Source organism: Pseudorca crassidens, chromosome 7 (genome assembly GCF_039906515.1).
Source record: "Pseudorca crassidens isolate mPseCra1 chromosome 7, mPseCra1.hap1, whole genome shotgun sequence".
NCBI lineage: Eukaryota > Metazoa > Chordata > Mammalia > Artiodactyla > Delphinidae > Pseudorca > Pseudorca crassidens.
In genome coordinates this window covers 574,313-589,006 of record NC_090302.1, presented here as the reverse complement: position 1 = coordinate 589,006, position 14,694 = coordinate 574,313, and the positions used below count along the sequence as shown (strand labels likewise).

Genomic DNA, 14,694 nt, shown 5'->3' with positions numbered 1-14,694 from the left:
AAGGGGCCTATTTTTCCAAAGCACAGAGAGCCTCTCAGGGTGCGCTCTCTGTCAGCACTGCAGTGGCTCAGACTTAACCCTTGTAGAACGGGTGGTGGGTGTGTTCTTTCCTTTTTTTTTTTTTTTTTGCTGTACACAGGCCTCTCACTGTTGTGACCTCTTCCGTCGTGGAGCACAGGCTCTGGACGCGCAGGCCCAGCGGCCATGGCTCATGGGCCCAGCTGCTCCGCAGCACGTGGGATCCTCCCGGACCGGGGCACGAACGCGTGTCCCCTGCATCAGCAGGCGGACTCCCAGCCACTGCGCCACCAGGGAAGCCCGCGTTCTTTCTTTTACATAAGGATACCTGAAGACCCTAGCAAGACTTTTTTTTTTTTTTCACCACCTTGAGATGTTTTTATTGAAATGCATATGGTATGGGTAACAAGCGACCTCCCTGTGGTCCAGGTGGGACCTCTTCCCCCAGAGATGGGTCAGGCCAAACACCCCAGTGGGGCAGACAGTCTCCCAAGTGGTAAAAGGGAGCCAAGTTAGGGAAGGCCTCCCATGCCAAGGCATAAGAGATGGTGTGAGAGCAGGACTTCATAATTCCTTTGGTTTTTTTCCTCTGCATTTTATTTTCTTCTGTGTTCTATTCTCTTATGAAGAAATTGTTTGATTAATAATTCTTTTTCTTTCTAGGAGTATGATTTCACAGGGCAGAGAATATTGCCTTTTGAAATGTAAGCATTGCCATTTCAGAATTACAGAAACCTAGGGTCCTTCTGTCCTTTGCTGATCCTCACAGACTCAGTGTAGGGCTGCCAAGTTCAGCAAGTAAGAATACCAGATGCGGGACTTCCCTGGTGGCTCAGTGGTTAAGAATCCGCCTTCCAATGCAGGGGACACGGGTTCGATCCCTGGCTGGGGAACTAAGATCCTACATGCCGTGGGGCGGCTAAGTCCGCTGCTCCAGAGCCCATGCGCTGCAGCTAAGATCCGATGCAGCCAAATAAATAAATAAATATTTTTTTAAAAAAGAAAAGAAAACCAGAGCCTGATGCATATTAAAGTGGTGAAGAAAATTAAAAAAAAAAAAAAGAATACCGGATGCCCAGTTACATTTAAAGTTCAGATAAACATGCTAAAACACGGCTTGTCATTTATCTGAACTTAAGATGTCGCTGGACATCCATGTCTTGGGCAGCTTGTTGCACCCACTGCCCTGTGTTGGCCTTACACATCCAGCACGGGGTCAGATTCTACCTCACCTCTTGGGGTGTGTTTTTTCCCTTAGGGTTTGTGTATATCGAAATCTGCCAATTTGCATTTAAGGAAAAAACTTCACAAACTGGAAAGTTTTCTTTCTTTTTTCTCCAGCCACATCAGCTCTTTAGGATGTGAAAACTGATGCTCCAAAGGGTAGAGTTTGTTCTTCTGGGAGGGGCGGTCAGACCCAGCTCGCAGTGAGCATGTGGCTGTCGCACTCCCCAAAGGGCGTGCTGCCGCTGCCGCTCACTGGCCATTCTGGCCACCTCCTGGGCAGACTTTGTACCCCCGCCCCGGTGCCTTTCAGGTGGATCTAACTGGGATTTTAATCAGAGGCAGTGAAGAAGTCGAATGAGGGTCTGGATAGGCTGGTGGAGGGACTCTTACTGTGAGCAGTTCTGGCATCGTGGGGTCCCAGCTCCAGTTTTACTGTCACAAACGGCAGGTCACCGAATGTGAGGATGCGAGGAGGGTTAGGACCAGCTGGCAGGGCTGAATGGAGGACAAGGCTGGAGGGGGACCGGCCTGTTCTCCAGTGGACAGATGGACCTTAGCCACATGGTGCAGAGTCTGAGGGTTTTCTTCTGGTTTCTCTTCTGTTTAAGGAATGTGGACACTCGAGGCAGGAGCGCTTTGTTTTTGCATATTTAAGAAGAGTTGAGTCTGACTTCCTTGGCAGTCCAGTGGTTAAGAGTCCTTGGTTCTACTGCAGGGGGCTTGGGTTAGACCTCTGGTCCGGGAACTAAAACCCACATGCAATGTTGAGTTTAGGACTGTAAAGATTCCTGATTCTGTGAAGAGAGGGGTGTCCTTGGGTATAACCCCACCCCTCAGGACCCCGCACCTCCCTTCAGCCTTTCCTCACTGCTTTCACCCTGTAAATGTCTTTTTGTTTAGAAGTTTGTATGCAAAGGGCTCTTTGACTGAAAGAAGCCCCAGAATCTGCAAATCCCAGGCTCTGAGAGGATTCCCTTTTTCAGTCTGGGTTTGGGAGTGTGATATGAAGTCTGCTCCTGAAATGTTTTGGAGTTCGGGCAGATGTGCTGAGGATAAAGAGGACAAAAAGCCCTGGAAGGAGCTGTTTTTCTGGAATTGTCGTGTCTCGGTGGTGCAGTGGACGAGAGTTGTACGGCGTGTGTGCCTTGTGTACCCCTGGTGAGCACACATGGTCCCCGCTGGTTCCCGCTGCAAGCTGTGGATTCTTAGTCGTGCCCAAGTTTGTGGCATCTGAAAAACGGAAGGCCTGATGCTTACGGATGAGGTTGCCGGTCCGGATTCCCGGTGCTTTTGCGGGTGGGGTCTGACTCTGGGGTTGTCTGTCTTCCAAGGAGGTGCAGGTCCTTCCTTATTGGGACACATGGGTCTTGGGGTGGAGATGGGGCCCAGCCTTGCGGTTGAAGCCCTCGTGATTTAGGCGGTGGCCGTGGTACTTGAGCAGGGTGAGCAGGTTCGGCCCGTGCTGAAGGAGGGATGGAAAGTGGGGCAGGTCGTCTGCGGGGGGCGCCCATTCCTTCACCTCCTGGCTTCCTGAGGGTGGGGTGTTGGGGTCTCAGGCCACGGGGGCCATGGATCTCTGGGCTATGGGCAGGGCCGCCAGGGTGAGCTGCCAGCACTGGGTCAGGGGCTGTGCCTTTAGAGAAGCCAGGTTGGGGAGGCCTCCGCCCTGACCAGTGACCTTGATCAGTGATGTGGCCTGGGGGAGAGTTTAGATGATTTTATTGGAAGTTCTTCCAGGAAAGAGACCAGGCTTTTGGGAAACGAGTTAGCCACTGGTGGACCTTCACCAGTGTTGATTCTGTTGTCTGTGTATGAGTGAGAGACTGGCCTTTGGGTTCTGTGCCTCTGCGGCCATGTTGACTTAATTAAGAACTTGAATTGCTGGCTGGTTGTTCATGCACATTAATGTGTTTCACTCCCATACAACTAGGTAGATGGTTGTAAATGGAAAGGTCTTGATTTGAAGTCGAATAATTACCTCAAAACTTTGTTTTAACCCATTGTTTTGTTTTGCTTCGATCAGGGAGAAAGAATAACCTGCTAGGCTAGACAGGGTTGAGGTAAGCAGTAACATTTCTTTATTGTGAGCTTTACGAATATGTGCTGCTCTTCCTTTTTTTTTTTTTTTTGGTGATATGCGGGCCTCTCACTGTTGTGGCCTCTCCCGTTGAGGAGCACAGGCTCCGGACGCGCAGGCTCAGCGGCCATGGCTCACGGGCCTAGCCGCTGCACGGCATGTGGGATCCTTCCGGACCGGGGCACGAACCCGTGTCCCCTGCATCGGCAGGCGGACTCTCAACCACTGCGCCACCAGGGGAGCCCTATTTTTCTTTTTTTTTCTCTTCCTTTTTATGCAAGAGAAATTGGCCACTGGCGGGGCCTGTGTCTTAAATAAGGCACAGCAAATGTTAGAGCAGAGCCCTAGGGCAGGTTTTGTCAGGTAGAGGCTTGTACAGAAGTTTCAGACCGAGAGAGTATTCCTTTTCTTTGATATTTGTTTTTCATATTCATCTGATAAGCTAATGTGTCCTTCGTTTGGAGACTTCATAGCATCCCAGACTCCAGCACACTGTCCCTTGCCCTACAGGTGTCAGCCGCTTGGGTGTGCCCCTCCTTGCCCACCCCTGCCTGTCCTCTGCCCTCCCTCCTTCCCCATGCCACCCCCTCCCCCTGGTCCTCTTCCACCCTGTGCCACCGGCAACAGTCACTCAGAGAAACGAGCGAGGAGGTGCTTGGGTTTTAAGTAGGAGACAGAAGTGAGGCAGAGATGGCGGTGCTGTTTCCAGGTCTCATGCTCACCCAGGGCCTGGTGTGTTGTGAGCACGTCAGCGGGTTCCTGAATGCACTCGGGTAGACACAGAGCAAAATAGCGGCCCAGTCTGGCATTATTTGAGTGTGTTACATAATATTCTTTTTTTTTTTTTTTTTTTTTTGCGGTACGCGGGCCTCTCACTGCTGCGGCCCCTCCCGCTGTGGAGCACAGGCTCCGGACGCGCAGGCCCAGCGACCATGGCTCATGGGCCCAGCCGCTCTGCGGCACGCGGGATCCCCCCAGACCGGGGCACGAACCCGCGTCCCCTGCATTGGCAGGCGGACCCTCAACCACTGTGCCACCAGGGAAACCCCATAATATTCTTAAAACAGACTTTTTTTGGGGAAAGGTCATGAACCATAATTTTGTGGGTGAACGTGTGGCTGGCTGGTGCTGTGACAGGAGGCAGCTGGTTTGCCACTGTGTTCATAGGGTCCTGGGGGCTGTGCCCACCCCGGCTTGTCTCCAGACACCTGCTGTGTTCATGGGGTCCCGGGGGCTGTGCCCGCCCAGCTTGTTTCCAGACACCCGTTGTCACCAGTCAGGGCCCGGGGCCCAGAGGTGTTGTTGGCGGGCCCGGTGTCCTTGCTGTGGGGCAGTGGCCCCAGAGTGAGGATGAATTCAGTCACTAAGCGTGTCGTTTGGTGCCACCCTCCTGATTCCTGCTAAGGTGCCGACAGCATTGCCCTTGCACCATCTGTGCAGATGTCAGTACTGCGAAACGGGTGAGTGGGATCCTGCTGGTGTTATGAAAACAGTCTTGATCTCTGGAAGGGTCTTGGGGACCCCAGAGAACTCCTGTTTGAGCGGGTTGAAGGGTGTAGGAGGTTGGCAGTTGGGATGCAGCTGTGATGGGCTGGGAGAGGCAGTGAGGCCCGGCCACGTGGGGCTGAGGGTAAAGATGAGGTACAGCCTTGCCTGGCCCTGGATGGACAGTGGGAAATCAGGGGCCTGGGATCAGACATCCTGGCCCCACGGCCCAACCCGGTGGGGACAGGTCATGGCATCATTACTGAGATGTGGCCAGGACAGGTCCTGGGAGGTGACGCCTCAAGTCAGGTGCTGCCAGTGAGGTCAGGGGGCAGGCGGATGAGTTAAGATGCGTGAAGCAGGCCTGGGCAGGACGGCATTTTCTCCGGTCTAGACCCTGAGGATCAGTACCTACATGCAGGAGTAAGTGGAATCTGACTTGGTGCTGGTCCCGGGTGTCAAGAGGCCAACTCTGTGGGGAACCCCCCAGGAGCCTGTCCAGGCACCCCGCCAGGGTCGCCACAGCTCTTCACTGTTTCAGAGTCTGGAAACCCAGATTTCTTGTAAACTCTCCTACTTTTTAAATGTTGATAGTTCATTGAAGGTGGAAACAGCTGTGCTGTCTGACTCCCGAGCCTGCTACTCCTTTGGGGGTTTCCCCCACCCCGCCACTAGTTGTCTTTATGTCTCTGTTCTCCTGCTCTCTCCAGACCTGAGTCCCACAGCCAGTGCTGGAACCCTTGCGTTTGCCCGTGGTCCTGGGCCCCCGGTGACACGGGGTGCAGGCGCAGCAGTTTGTGGAGCCCCCAGTGCACGCGTGTTCTGTGTCCTCACGCATCCTGGGCTGCGGGTCTGCTGGCTCCGCGTCAGGCACCAGGTCTGTCGTCCTCACAGCAGCTCCTGGAACAAGCGGTCCCTGCCTTGCAGCTGCAGAAGCCAGGTGACCTCGGCAAAGTGCAGGGGGACAGAGGAGCCGGATAGGGCCTGGGTCCTCAGGTCCCAAGCCTGTGCTTCTGCGCCTCTGCCGTGGACCAGTTCCCCTCTGGGAAGTCCTTGCTGCTGCCTCTCTGTTCCCTGCAAGACGCGCTGTCGTCATTTCAGTTCTACCCTGTCTGCCCTGTGGCCACACAGCGTGCTTCCAGTCTGAAGACTTTCCTAACTTTTCCTTTTTAAAACACTTTAATTTGAAATAATTTCAAACATACAGAAAAGTTGCAAGATTAGTACAGTGGCTCCCATCTACCCTTCACCCAGACTCCACTTGTTATGTCCTTCACACATGCACATGTGTGCACACACACCACACACATGCATCTTGTCTCCTCTGTCCCGCACAAAGGTAAGTCCAGGCTCTTATTTACTACAAACAAGGACATTTCTCTGAATAACCATCAAGATACCCGATGTTGACACAACCGTCTGGTCTGCAGTGCATACAGGTGTCACGGTAATCACACGTGAACACGGTGCCCGGTCGCTGTGCGTGCAGTCGTCACAGTAGTCCCTTCACAGCGCTTTCCCGCTCTGGACGGGGAGTTGAGGGGACTCCAGCTCCTCGGTCTTCCTTTTCCAAGGGCACATCACGTTGCTTTCTGGAAACCCTGGTGGCAGGAAGGGTTAGGGTTAGGGTGCATCCCATCAGGAGACCTGCCGCTTTGTCCGTGACCGTCCCATGGGTGAGGCTACAGGTTTCTCCACGGAAGGTCACTGCTCTTCCCTTTACTTGAGGGAATTCCCTCTTACTTGAGGACAATGTTGCGGCGAGATACTTTGAGATTCTGTAAGATCCCGTTTCTTACGAAACTTCCTCCACGAGTTGTAATGGTGGCTTCAGCTCCCAGCCCTCTCTCTGCCTTCAGTTGTTGGCATCTAGGATAAGCAGCTTTCCCTGTTGGATTTGTTTGTTATCCATTCATTTATTTAATGCTGGTGTTTATTCACTGGTTTACAATTCCTGTTCCTGTCATTATTCATTTTGATGCTCCAAGTGTCGTAAACTCCGGAGTGGGCATCCCTTGGGTCTGTCCTGGTTCTTGGACGCCCCCTGCCAGTTTGAGTGCTTCGTTTTCAGGCACAGCCCGAGGTTCTAAGCTCCTCTTGTGCCCCTGCCTTGCCTGGAGTTGGTCCTCTCTGCCAGGAGCCTCAGTCTCTCCGTGGCGGTGGCACGTGGGAGTCGAGATTCTGTGCTGCTGCTGCCCAGGGGCCCTCGCACTGCTCAGAGCTTCTGCTGTGCGCACTGCCGTTGGCTCGCGTCTTCTCTGGAGGTTTTCCTCCTCCTGTTGTGGCCCCGTATCCCAAGCTCACTCTGGGGTTAGTTGAGGCTCTTCTTGCAAAGCAGAGACTGAGGTCACCCATCCACCTTTTACTGTCGGGATTGTCACAGCCCCTGCCTGTGGGAGAGCTGGCAGGGGTTTCAAGTGTCTGCCAGCAGTTCTGTTTGGTTCTGGTTTTGTTAGTGGTTTGGGCTACGTGTTCCACCTGTAATCCTTTCCTGGTTGATGTCGATTTTGTAGGTTGCTGGCCCTTTGGAAAAGGCAACGAAAACCATGTTCCCTCTATTTTTTTTTTTTTTTTTTTTTGCCGTACGCGGGCCTCTCACTGCTGTGGCCTCTCCCGTTGCGGAGCACAGGCTCCGGACACACAGGCTCAGCGTCCATGGCTTATGGGCCCAGCTGCTCCGCGGCATGTGGGATCTTCCCGGACCGGGGCACGAACCCGTGTCCCCTGCATCGGCAGGCGGACTCTCAACCACTGCGCCACCAGGGAAGCCTCCATGTTCCCTCTTGCTAGGTACATATAGGTTCAACTCACAGAGCATCTGGGTTCAGGAGATTTCTGTCTTTCTTGCCCTGGTCGTGGGCCGAGCTCACCCGCAGCCTCAGTCTCTGGGCCTTTGGACTTCCAGATGTGGCACTGGCAGTGCCCACAAGGAGCAGGGTGGCCGCAACACGTGTGGACTGTGCGTCTGGGCTGTCCCAGAGCGCCCCTCAGGCTTGCGCCACACCCAGTCCCCTAGGAAGACCCTGTTTTTCTCTGCCACATGCTTTCTCAGCTTCTTCCTCCCGCCCGGCACTGCCGACAGGTTGGGGACAGGACAGGTTCCCCCCTTTGGACCCTGAGTGCTCATGTTGGCATGGCAGACAGGCTGGTGGTGTGCCTGGTGGTGGTGGGACCAGCAGGGCCACAAGGAGAGGTCCAGGTGAGGCTGTCTGAGAAGGTGGAGCTTGGCCTGCTGAGGGGTGGCGGGGTCCAAGGGCCAGAGGCTGGCATCAGGGTGTGGGAGGGGGTGCCGAGGGGAGCAGAGGCTGGGCTTTGCCATCCACGATGAAGGCTTGTTTCTCCTTGACGAGGAGGGATGTGTCAGGTCTGACTCCGTAAGAAAGTACTCCCCTTCTTCTGGGAGGAAGGCTGTGAGGCCTCAAGAGTTTCCCTTAGTGCCTGGCACCAAATTCCAGCTTCCTAACTGCAGAAGGGGCAGCAGGGAGTTGGCCAGTGCCAACAGACCAGGACTGTTTAATCCAGGCCTGTAGATGGTATGAGCACAAGGCCACTGGGAGGGGCTGGAGAAGAGCCCCCAGCTGGCTACCCCTCACCGCTGCAGCCTTGCAACCCCTGTTTTATAACGTCACAGCACCCCACACTCTAGGTGAAGTTAATGTGTTTGTTTCTTATCCCCCGACTGGAACAGGGCTCTGAGGACTTTTATGAAAAGGACCACTCGTGGCTTTGACCACAGAGGTTTCTGTCACATCTTGTCGTTATTGTTCATAGGTCTCTGGTGATGTAAAAACCACTGTCAGCTGGCCCTGTGGCCTGGACCCTGCTGTCCACTGAGGCCTCCCCTTGGGCTGGCAGGTGCCTGGCACACAACAGATGCTCAGGAACGGTGGCTGGCCTTCATCCATGTGGCCACGTACACGACTGAGCTCCTCAGCTCCTAGAACAAGGGACCCTGTGTGACCAGCTAGGAGTGGATGTCCACCCAGGCGCCATTGGCTGTGGTCTGGTGGCCAGGACCGGGTAGTGCCAGTGAGACCCTACCCCTGTGTGTGTGTGCATGCACACATGCCTCGAAAAACAAGTCCTCTTAGGTCCCCTGAGGAGTTCTCAGGGGCCCCAGGGATCCTCAGCTTACACTTTGAAAACCACTGGGTTTCAAACCACTGGTCAGGCCAGACGTGGAGCCCTGGAAAGGTAGGAGAGTGGAGCCTGCAAGTGGCCGGAGGGAGCTTGCCGTGCTTGTGCCCCTTCTTGGCCCGCAGGCCTGGGGTGGTAGAGTCAGCGGGTGGGGACTTCTGGAGGTGCCAAGGAAGGAGGGCGCCGTGGGGGTGGGGGTCCGGGTGGGGGTGGGCACTGCTCCAGGGAGCCGCCTGACCCCAGTGAAATTAGCAGTGGGAGCCAGGCTCAGGAGGAGTGTTGCGAGCATATGTTGTGGTGTCTCTTGAAGAAAACATTCCAGAACGTTACGCAAGCGTTATGGGAGCTATGCCCCTAGACTCTGGATGTCGCTAAGAGAGATGCCTAGAGGGTCTGCGTCAGCTGCTCCCCCTGTGGACCGGACACCTGCAGAGACCCCGCTTAAGGGTGTGTTGTGTGTTTCTGTTCGTTCTCTAACCAGACTCTCACATTCCTGAAGGCAAGAAGTTTGTCTTAAAACCATTGCAAGAGGCATCGTGTAATTCAGGTCTCTGTATGGTAGACTCAAATATTTAGTGATTCAGGTTTTCATTGAATTTTCTTGATTTATCCATTTCTCTAACTTTTCTGTAGGTTGTTGGACATTTGAAATACTTAGATGAATTGTTGTCAGCAGCAGAATGCACTTTGAAATAAATTGTAGCATTCCTATGATAGAGAAAACATTTGCAATTTTAGTTACGTAAGCCATGCATTCTTATTATTAAAAGACTGTCCCCCCAATACAGTTGAAGTAGAGGTTTCCCGCGGCTGTGGTTGACTGCTGGTCCTCCTCCCGAAGAGACGGTGTCAAGAGCATTTTCCACTGGCTCGAGGTTCCCTGTCCGTCCTGTCCTTGGTGGTTTAGTTTTGGTTTGGATGCGATGCCCACGGACAGGAGTCCTGCTGGCGGAGCCCGGCTGACATTTATTTCTCTTTAGCAGGCGGTTCCGGCGAAGGGGGAGACCAAGCAGGACTGCGGCCTGGGAGCCGAGCTGCCGAGTGAAGGTAAGGGCGCCCGGGGCCCCTTGCCTGGCCACCCCTCCTCAGCCAGGCCTGCCGTACGGCCTCCTCCTGTGGGGTCCCGGGGCTCATGGTCCTCTAGGAGGGTGGAGGCCCTGTGCATCCTGGTCCTCAGGGCGCCGTGAGGCCAGCAGGGGGGCGGCCGCACCAGGTCTTGGGGCATGGAAGCTGCTGCGGAGGTGCCAGGAGGTAGAGGGAGGCTGGCGAGGGGCTGGTATATAGGGGAGCTTTTGGAGGGACAGGCCCGGAGTCAGGCTGGGAGGTGCTGGCTCTGGGACAGACCGTGACAGGTAAACCCCACTGTCCCACCCAAGCTGCCTGGGGGTGCCAGCCAGACCCCTTTGGAGAGCAGCGTCCTGGCTGGATACCATGAGGCCGGCGCCTGGGAGCCTCAGATGCTGGTGTCCGCCTGGCCGTGTCGGCACAGGCCCTCCTGTGCGAACAGCAGGGCCATGCGGACGAGAAGCGTGTCTCAGTGTCGTCCTGCTGGCTGGTGATGTGGCGCTGTCCCCACTGACGTGGGAGGAAACGCGCCCGCACCGCGCTCCTGTCCCTTGTGACAGAGATTGCTGCCTGGTCCCGGCTGCACACCCGCGCCACCGCCCCCGCCTGGTCCCTGGACGATGTCCACCCGCCTCTCAGCTGGGTGGGGAAGAGGCTGGCTCGGGGCCAAGGTCAGGCGAGCTTACCCGGGCTGTCAGACGCCCATCCGGCCCTGCATCCTCTGAAGACACACAGTGGCCCGTGGGTGGCAGAGGCCAGTCTGGAGAGGTTGCCGTGTGTGCAGCAGTGGGAGGCGAGGGCCCTGCCTTTCCAGGCACTGCAGGGAGACGGAGGCCTGTTTCCCAGTGTTCCGTGTAGACCTGTGAGCTCGGTGCGGGCGGCCCTGAGCCTCCCAGGACGAGACCTCGAGTGGCCTGGTGGCAGGGACCACCTTGTGCCCTAGGCCGGCAGCCGCTTTTTGTCTTTCCCGAGCTGTGGTGCGGCCCCCACGATGGGAACTGCTGCGGGCCTGCCCCTCCCTGGTGGGCCCACATGCTGCTCTGACACCTTTTCACATCCACGGGGTCCTCTGCTTTTGTGACCACCCCGTGCACACCCGAGGGTGACAGTGGGTGAAGGCAGAGTATGGGCCCCCAGCTTGGGGCTGATGGCAGGGCAGCCTTGCTTGAGAGAAGGGACCCAGCAGCCCAGGCCACAGGGCAGGACCGTCTTACCTGTGAGTGTGTCGCTTAGCATGTGACCAAAATGCTTCAGGTTCTAGTAGAGCTGTTGGGACTCAGGGAGCTGAGTGGGGTGGGGGTTGGGCAACTGCCTGCCTGGCTTCCCAGGGCTGTTTCCAGCCTCACCCCCTCTCTCCCTGGGGCATCTTCTCCAGACAGCCCAGCTTGGACGGAAGGCCATGGCCCTGCCCTGCTTTCTGCCCTCGCCCTGCACCTCAGGGTGCCTCATCCGGCCCACCGGCCCCTCTCTGCTGCACCCCGGCTGGCCCTGGGGCGCTTCCCTCCCGGAGCTGCCCTGCACACTGTCCTGCCTGTCCCTTTGCTCACAGTGGTGGGACCTCTGAAGACCTGCCTCAGCGTTTTCCTTCTGGCGCTGTCTTCCTCCCTGTTCCTTGAAATGTTCCCTTCCTTGGGCTCCCACTCTGTCTGCCCTCCTGGGCCCTTTTCTAAAAGAAGTTGTGGATGAGTGATGCCAGGTGCCAGTCTCCTCTGCACACGGCCCCTGCGCCCAGGCCTGGGCCCTCCTTTCGAGGAACCTCCAGACTGATTCCTGCAGCAGCTGCACCACGTCCATGCCCCCCAGCAGCGAGGACGGCTCCCGACAACACTCGTCGGCACCTTCTTTTTGGTTCCATCTGTCCTAGTGGGTGCAAAGTGGTATCTCGTCGTGGTTTTGATGTGTATTTCCTTGCTGGCTGGCGATGCTGAGCATTTTTTTCATGTGCTTATTAGCCATTTGTGTATCTTCTTTGGAGAAATGTCAATTCAGATCCTTTGCCCGTTTTTAAAATTGGTTATTGATTTTTATTAATGCATTGTCAGAGGTTTTTAAAAATATATTTTAGGTACAAGTTCCTTATCAGATGTGTGATTTGCAAATACTCTTTTCCAATCTATGGGTTGTCTTTTCACCTTCTTGATGGTATCCTTTGAAGCACAAAATAAAGTCCAACTTACCTGTTTTTCTTTGGTTGCTTGTGGTTTTGTTATAGCATCTAAGAAACCATTGCTTCATAGAAGATCATAAAGATTTATGCCTGTGTTTTCTTTTTATAGTTACAGATCTTGGAAACGTTTTCAGTTAATTTTTGTATATGGTGTGAGGTAAGGGTCCAACTTTATTCTTTTGCAAGTTGAGATGCATTTGTCCTAGGAGCTTGCCTTTCTGAGCACCTGTCAGCGTCTGGCCCCTGGGTGGCTGTGCTCGACGCCCCGTGACTGTCCGCATCCCCGTCCTCCTTTGTGTTGGGAGAGGCCCATTTCCCCTTCCTTTGCTGTGCTTTTCCACGATTTACTTTGCTGTTTGTGAAAATTTGTTTTCCCTGCACATTTCAGAATAAGGTTATGGAGTTCCTCAATACACTGATTGGAATTTTGATTAGGGTATCATTGAACTTAGAGAGTCAGTTTGAGGCGACATGCATCTTTGTATTTTTGCCGTCACGTTCAAGGTCGTGAGATACTTCCATTAAAATTTTTTTTCTCTGCAGAGACTTTGCATGATCTTGGTTAAAGTTTTATATCCTTTATAGTTTTTCCTGCTTTTTTATGAATACTGTCTTTTTTTTCCTTATGTTTTCTCGAAAGTTAAGGCCAGCGCAGAAAAATGCCTTTGGTTTTTGTGCTTGATTTCAGGTTTGGCAGCCTTGCTGCACTCGTGTTTGACTTGCTGACGGACCAGCTGTGCAGGAGAGCCTAACCCTTGTCGCCAGGCCTTGCTCCTCGTTTCTCTCTCCCGTGGGGTCATCTGGGACCCCACTCTTGTGTGAACCTTTGTGGTGTTAATGGATGTCCTGATGTTGTTTCTGATCCTACATGGAATTCATGCAACATTTCTGAATAAGTGTATCTTTGCTGTAGGTTGGCATGCGGCCTTCTCCAAGTTGAGTAGGTTTTCACCTATTCAGTTTTGCCAAAGGTTTTAAAAAAAATTAATAGCTGTTTATTCATTCAGACAGTACTTACTGCACTTGTGTTTCTGTGCTCAGGGTACAGTAGTGAACGTGGACCTCTCCTTGCAGGGGCCAGTACAGTCGTGATGGAGTCGTGGCAGGTGATGTGCTGTAAACAGGGATACAGGGGTGATGGGTGGTGGGGTCTTGGACGTGACCACAGCCCCTCTGCACCCAGTGCTGTAACTGTGAGCTTTCTGCTGGGGTCTGTAGTGAGGCTCCGCATGTGGCGATCTGCTGGTGGGAAGTGTGTTTCTTGTTTATCAAGTTGAGGAGACGCGCTTCAGAGACCAGGGGTTTGTAACGAGGCTTCTGGCTGACAGACTGAAAACTCACCCTGTTTTCTTTAGGTCTGTTTTTGGGAAGCTGCTCCCGAGGCCTTGTTTCCTGTCTCTGAATCCTACCCAGTTTTGTTTTCCAGTGGTGAATTTGTTCCTGGAGGATATGTAAATCCTGCATAATGTGTTGGAAGTCTTTTAAGAATTCACTGGAGGAGTGGGGTGTTTGTTTCAAGGACCACACCCCACCCACACCTCACTAGGGGCGGGGCGCAGACCGCCCTTCTGGGGATGGGGTCATTCCCCCCTTAACTGACTCACTGTCGAGACAGTGTCTGTGACATACTTTATATTTAATCCGTCTGAACTCAAATGTTTGTCTATGAAATAAAGTGGTTTTTCTTCAGACAGTTTTGTGTAAGCAGGGCAGTGGGGGCTCTCGTGTTGGGGTCGCAGGCGGGGCAGCCACTGACTCTTCTCCTCCTTCCGTAGGGTCACCTATGGCTGCTGATGAAGGCTCGGCAGAGCAGCAGGGAGGGGAGGCCCATGTGGCTGCAGACGGGGAAACCAACGGGTCCTGCGACAAGAGCGATGCCAACGGCCACCCGGCCGCTGTGAAGCACACTCAGGAAAGCACGAGAGTCAGCCCGCAGGAAGGAGCCGGTCCGGTGGCCCGGATAGCAGAAAATGGGATTTTGGACAGAGACACTGAGGTGGGGAAGCAGAACCACATCCGAGCCGACGGCTTCACTCAGACTCCCGTCGTCGGGAGCAACGGCTACTTCCTCGGCAAGGCCCCCCTGTCTGAGCCACCGCTGCGGGTGGCTGGCGCCCTGGCCTCCTCCCTGCCCGGTCACGCCGCGAAGACCCTCCCTGGCGGGGCTGGCAAAGGGAGGACTCCTGGCGCTTTTCCCCAGCCGCCGGCCGCCATGCCAGCCAAGCCCGGGGAAGGCAGCAAGGACACAGAGGACAAGAAGGCCCCGGCCCCGGGCGCTGACGTCAAGGTCCACAGGGCTCGGAAGACCATGCCGAAGTCCATCCCGGGCCTGGTAACGCGTCCCTGTTGGGGTGGGGCCGCTCTCCTGTCTGTCTCCTCTTTTGTTTCGTGTGCGGATGGCAAGTGGACTTCTGTGCGTGGAGGGGAGAGGCCGGGAAGTGGTGGGGTCGTCAGCCACGGTTGCCTGCGGGCCTTGTAGGGTTCCTGAGTGTGACCCGTCAGCCTGCTTTCTGGGCTT

The 14,694-nt window shown here is 54.8% G+C and overlaps 1 protein-coding gene across 9 annotated transcripts in view; it reads left to right on the top strand.

The window, feature by feature from the left end:
* EHMT1 (euchromatic histone lysine methyltransferase 1) overlaps positions 1-14,694 on the top strand; it is a 146,617-nt gene that overhangs the window by 59,318 nt on the left and 72,605 nt on the right. For 5 of the 9 annotated variants that reach the window (XM_067742485.1, XM_067742484.1, XM_067742482.1 and 2 more), the window contains exons 2-3: positions 9,925-9,991; positions 13,952-14,508. In XM_067742485.1, the coding sequence (XP_067598586.1) occupies positions 9,925-9,991; positions 13,952-14,508 (624 nt within the window). Of the gene's footprint in view, positions 1-9,254; positions 9,392-9,924; positions 9,992-13,951; positions 14,509-14,694 lie in introns of those variants that run through there. The other 4 variants (XM_067742483.1, XM_067742490.1, XM_067742488.1 and 1 more) reach the window with 3 other exon arrangements.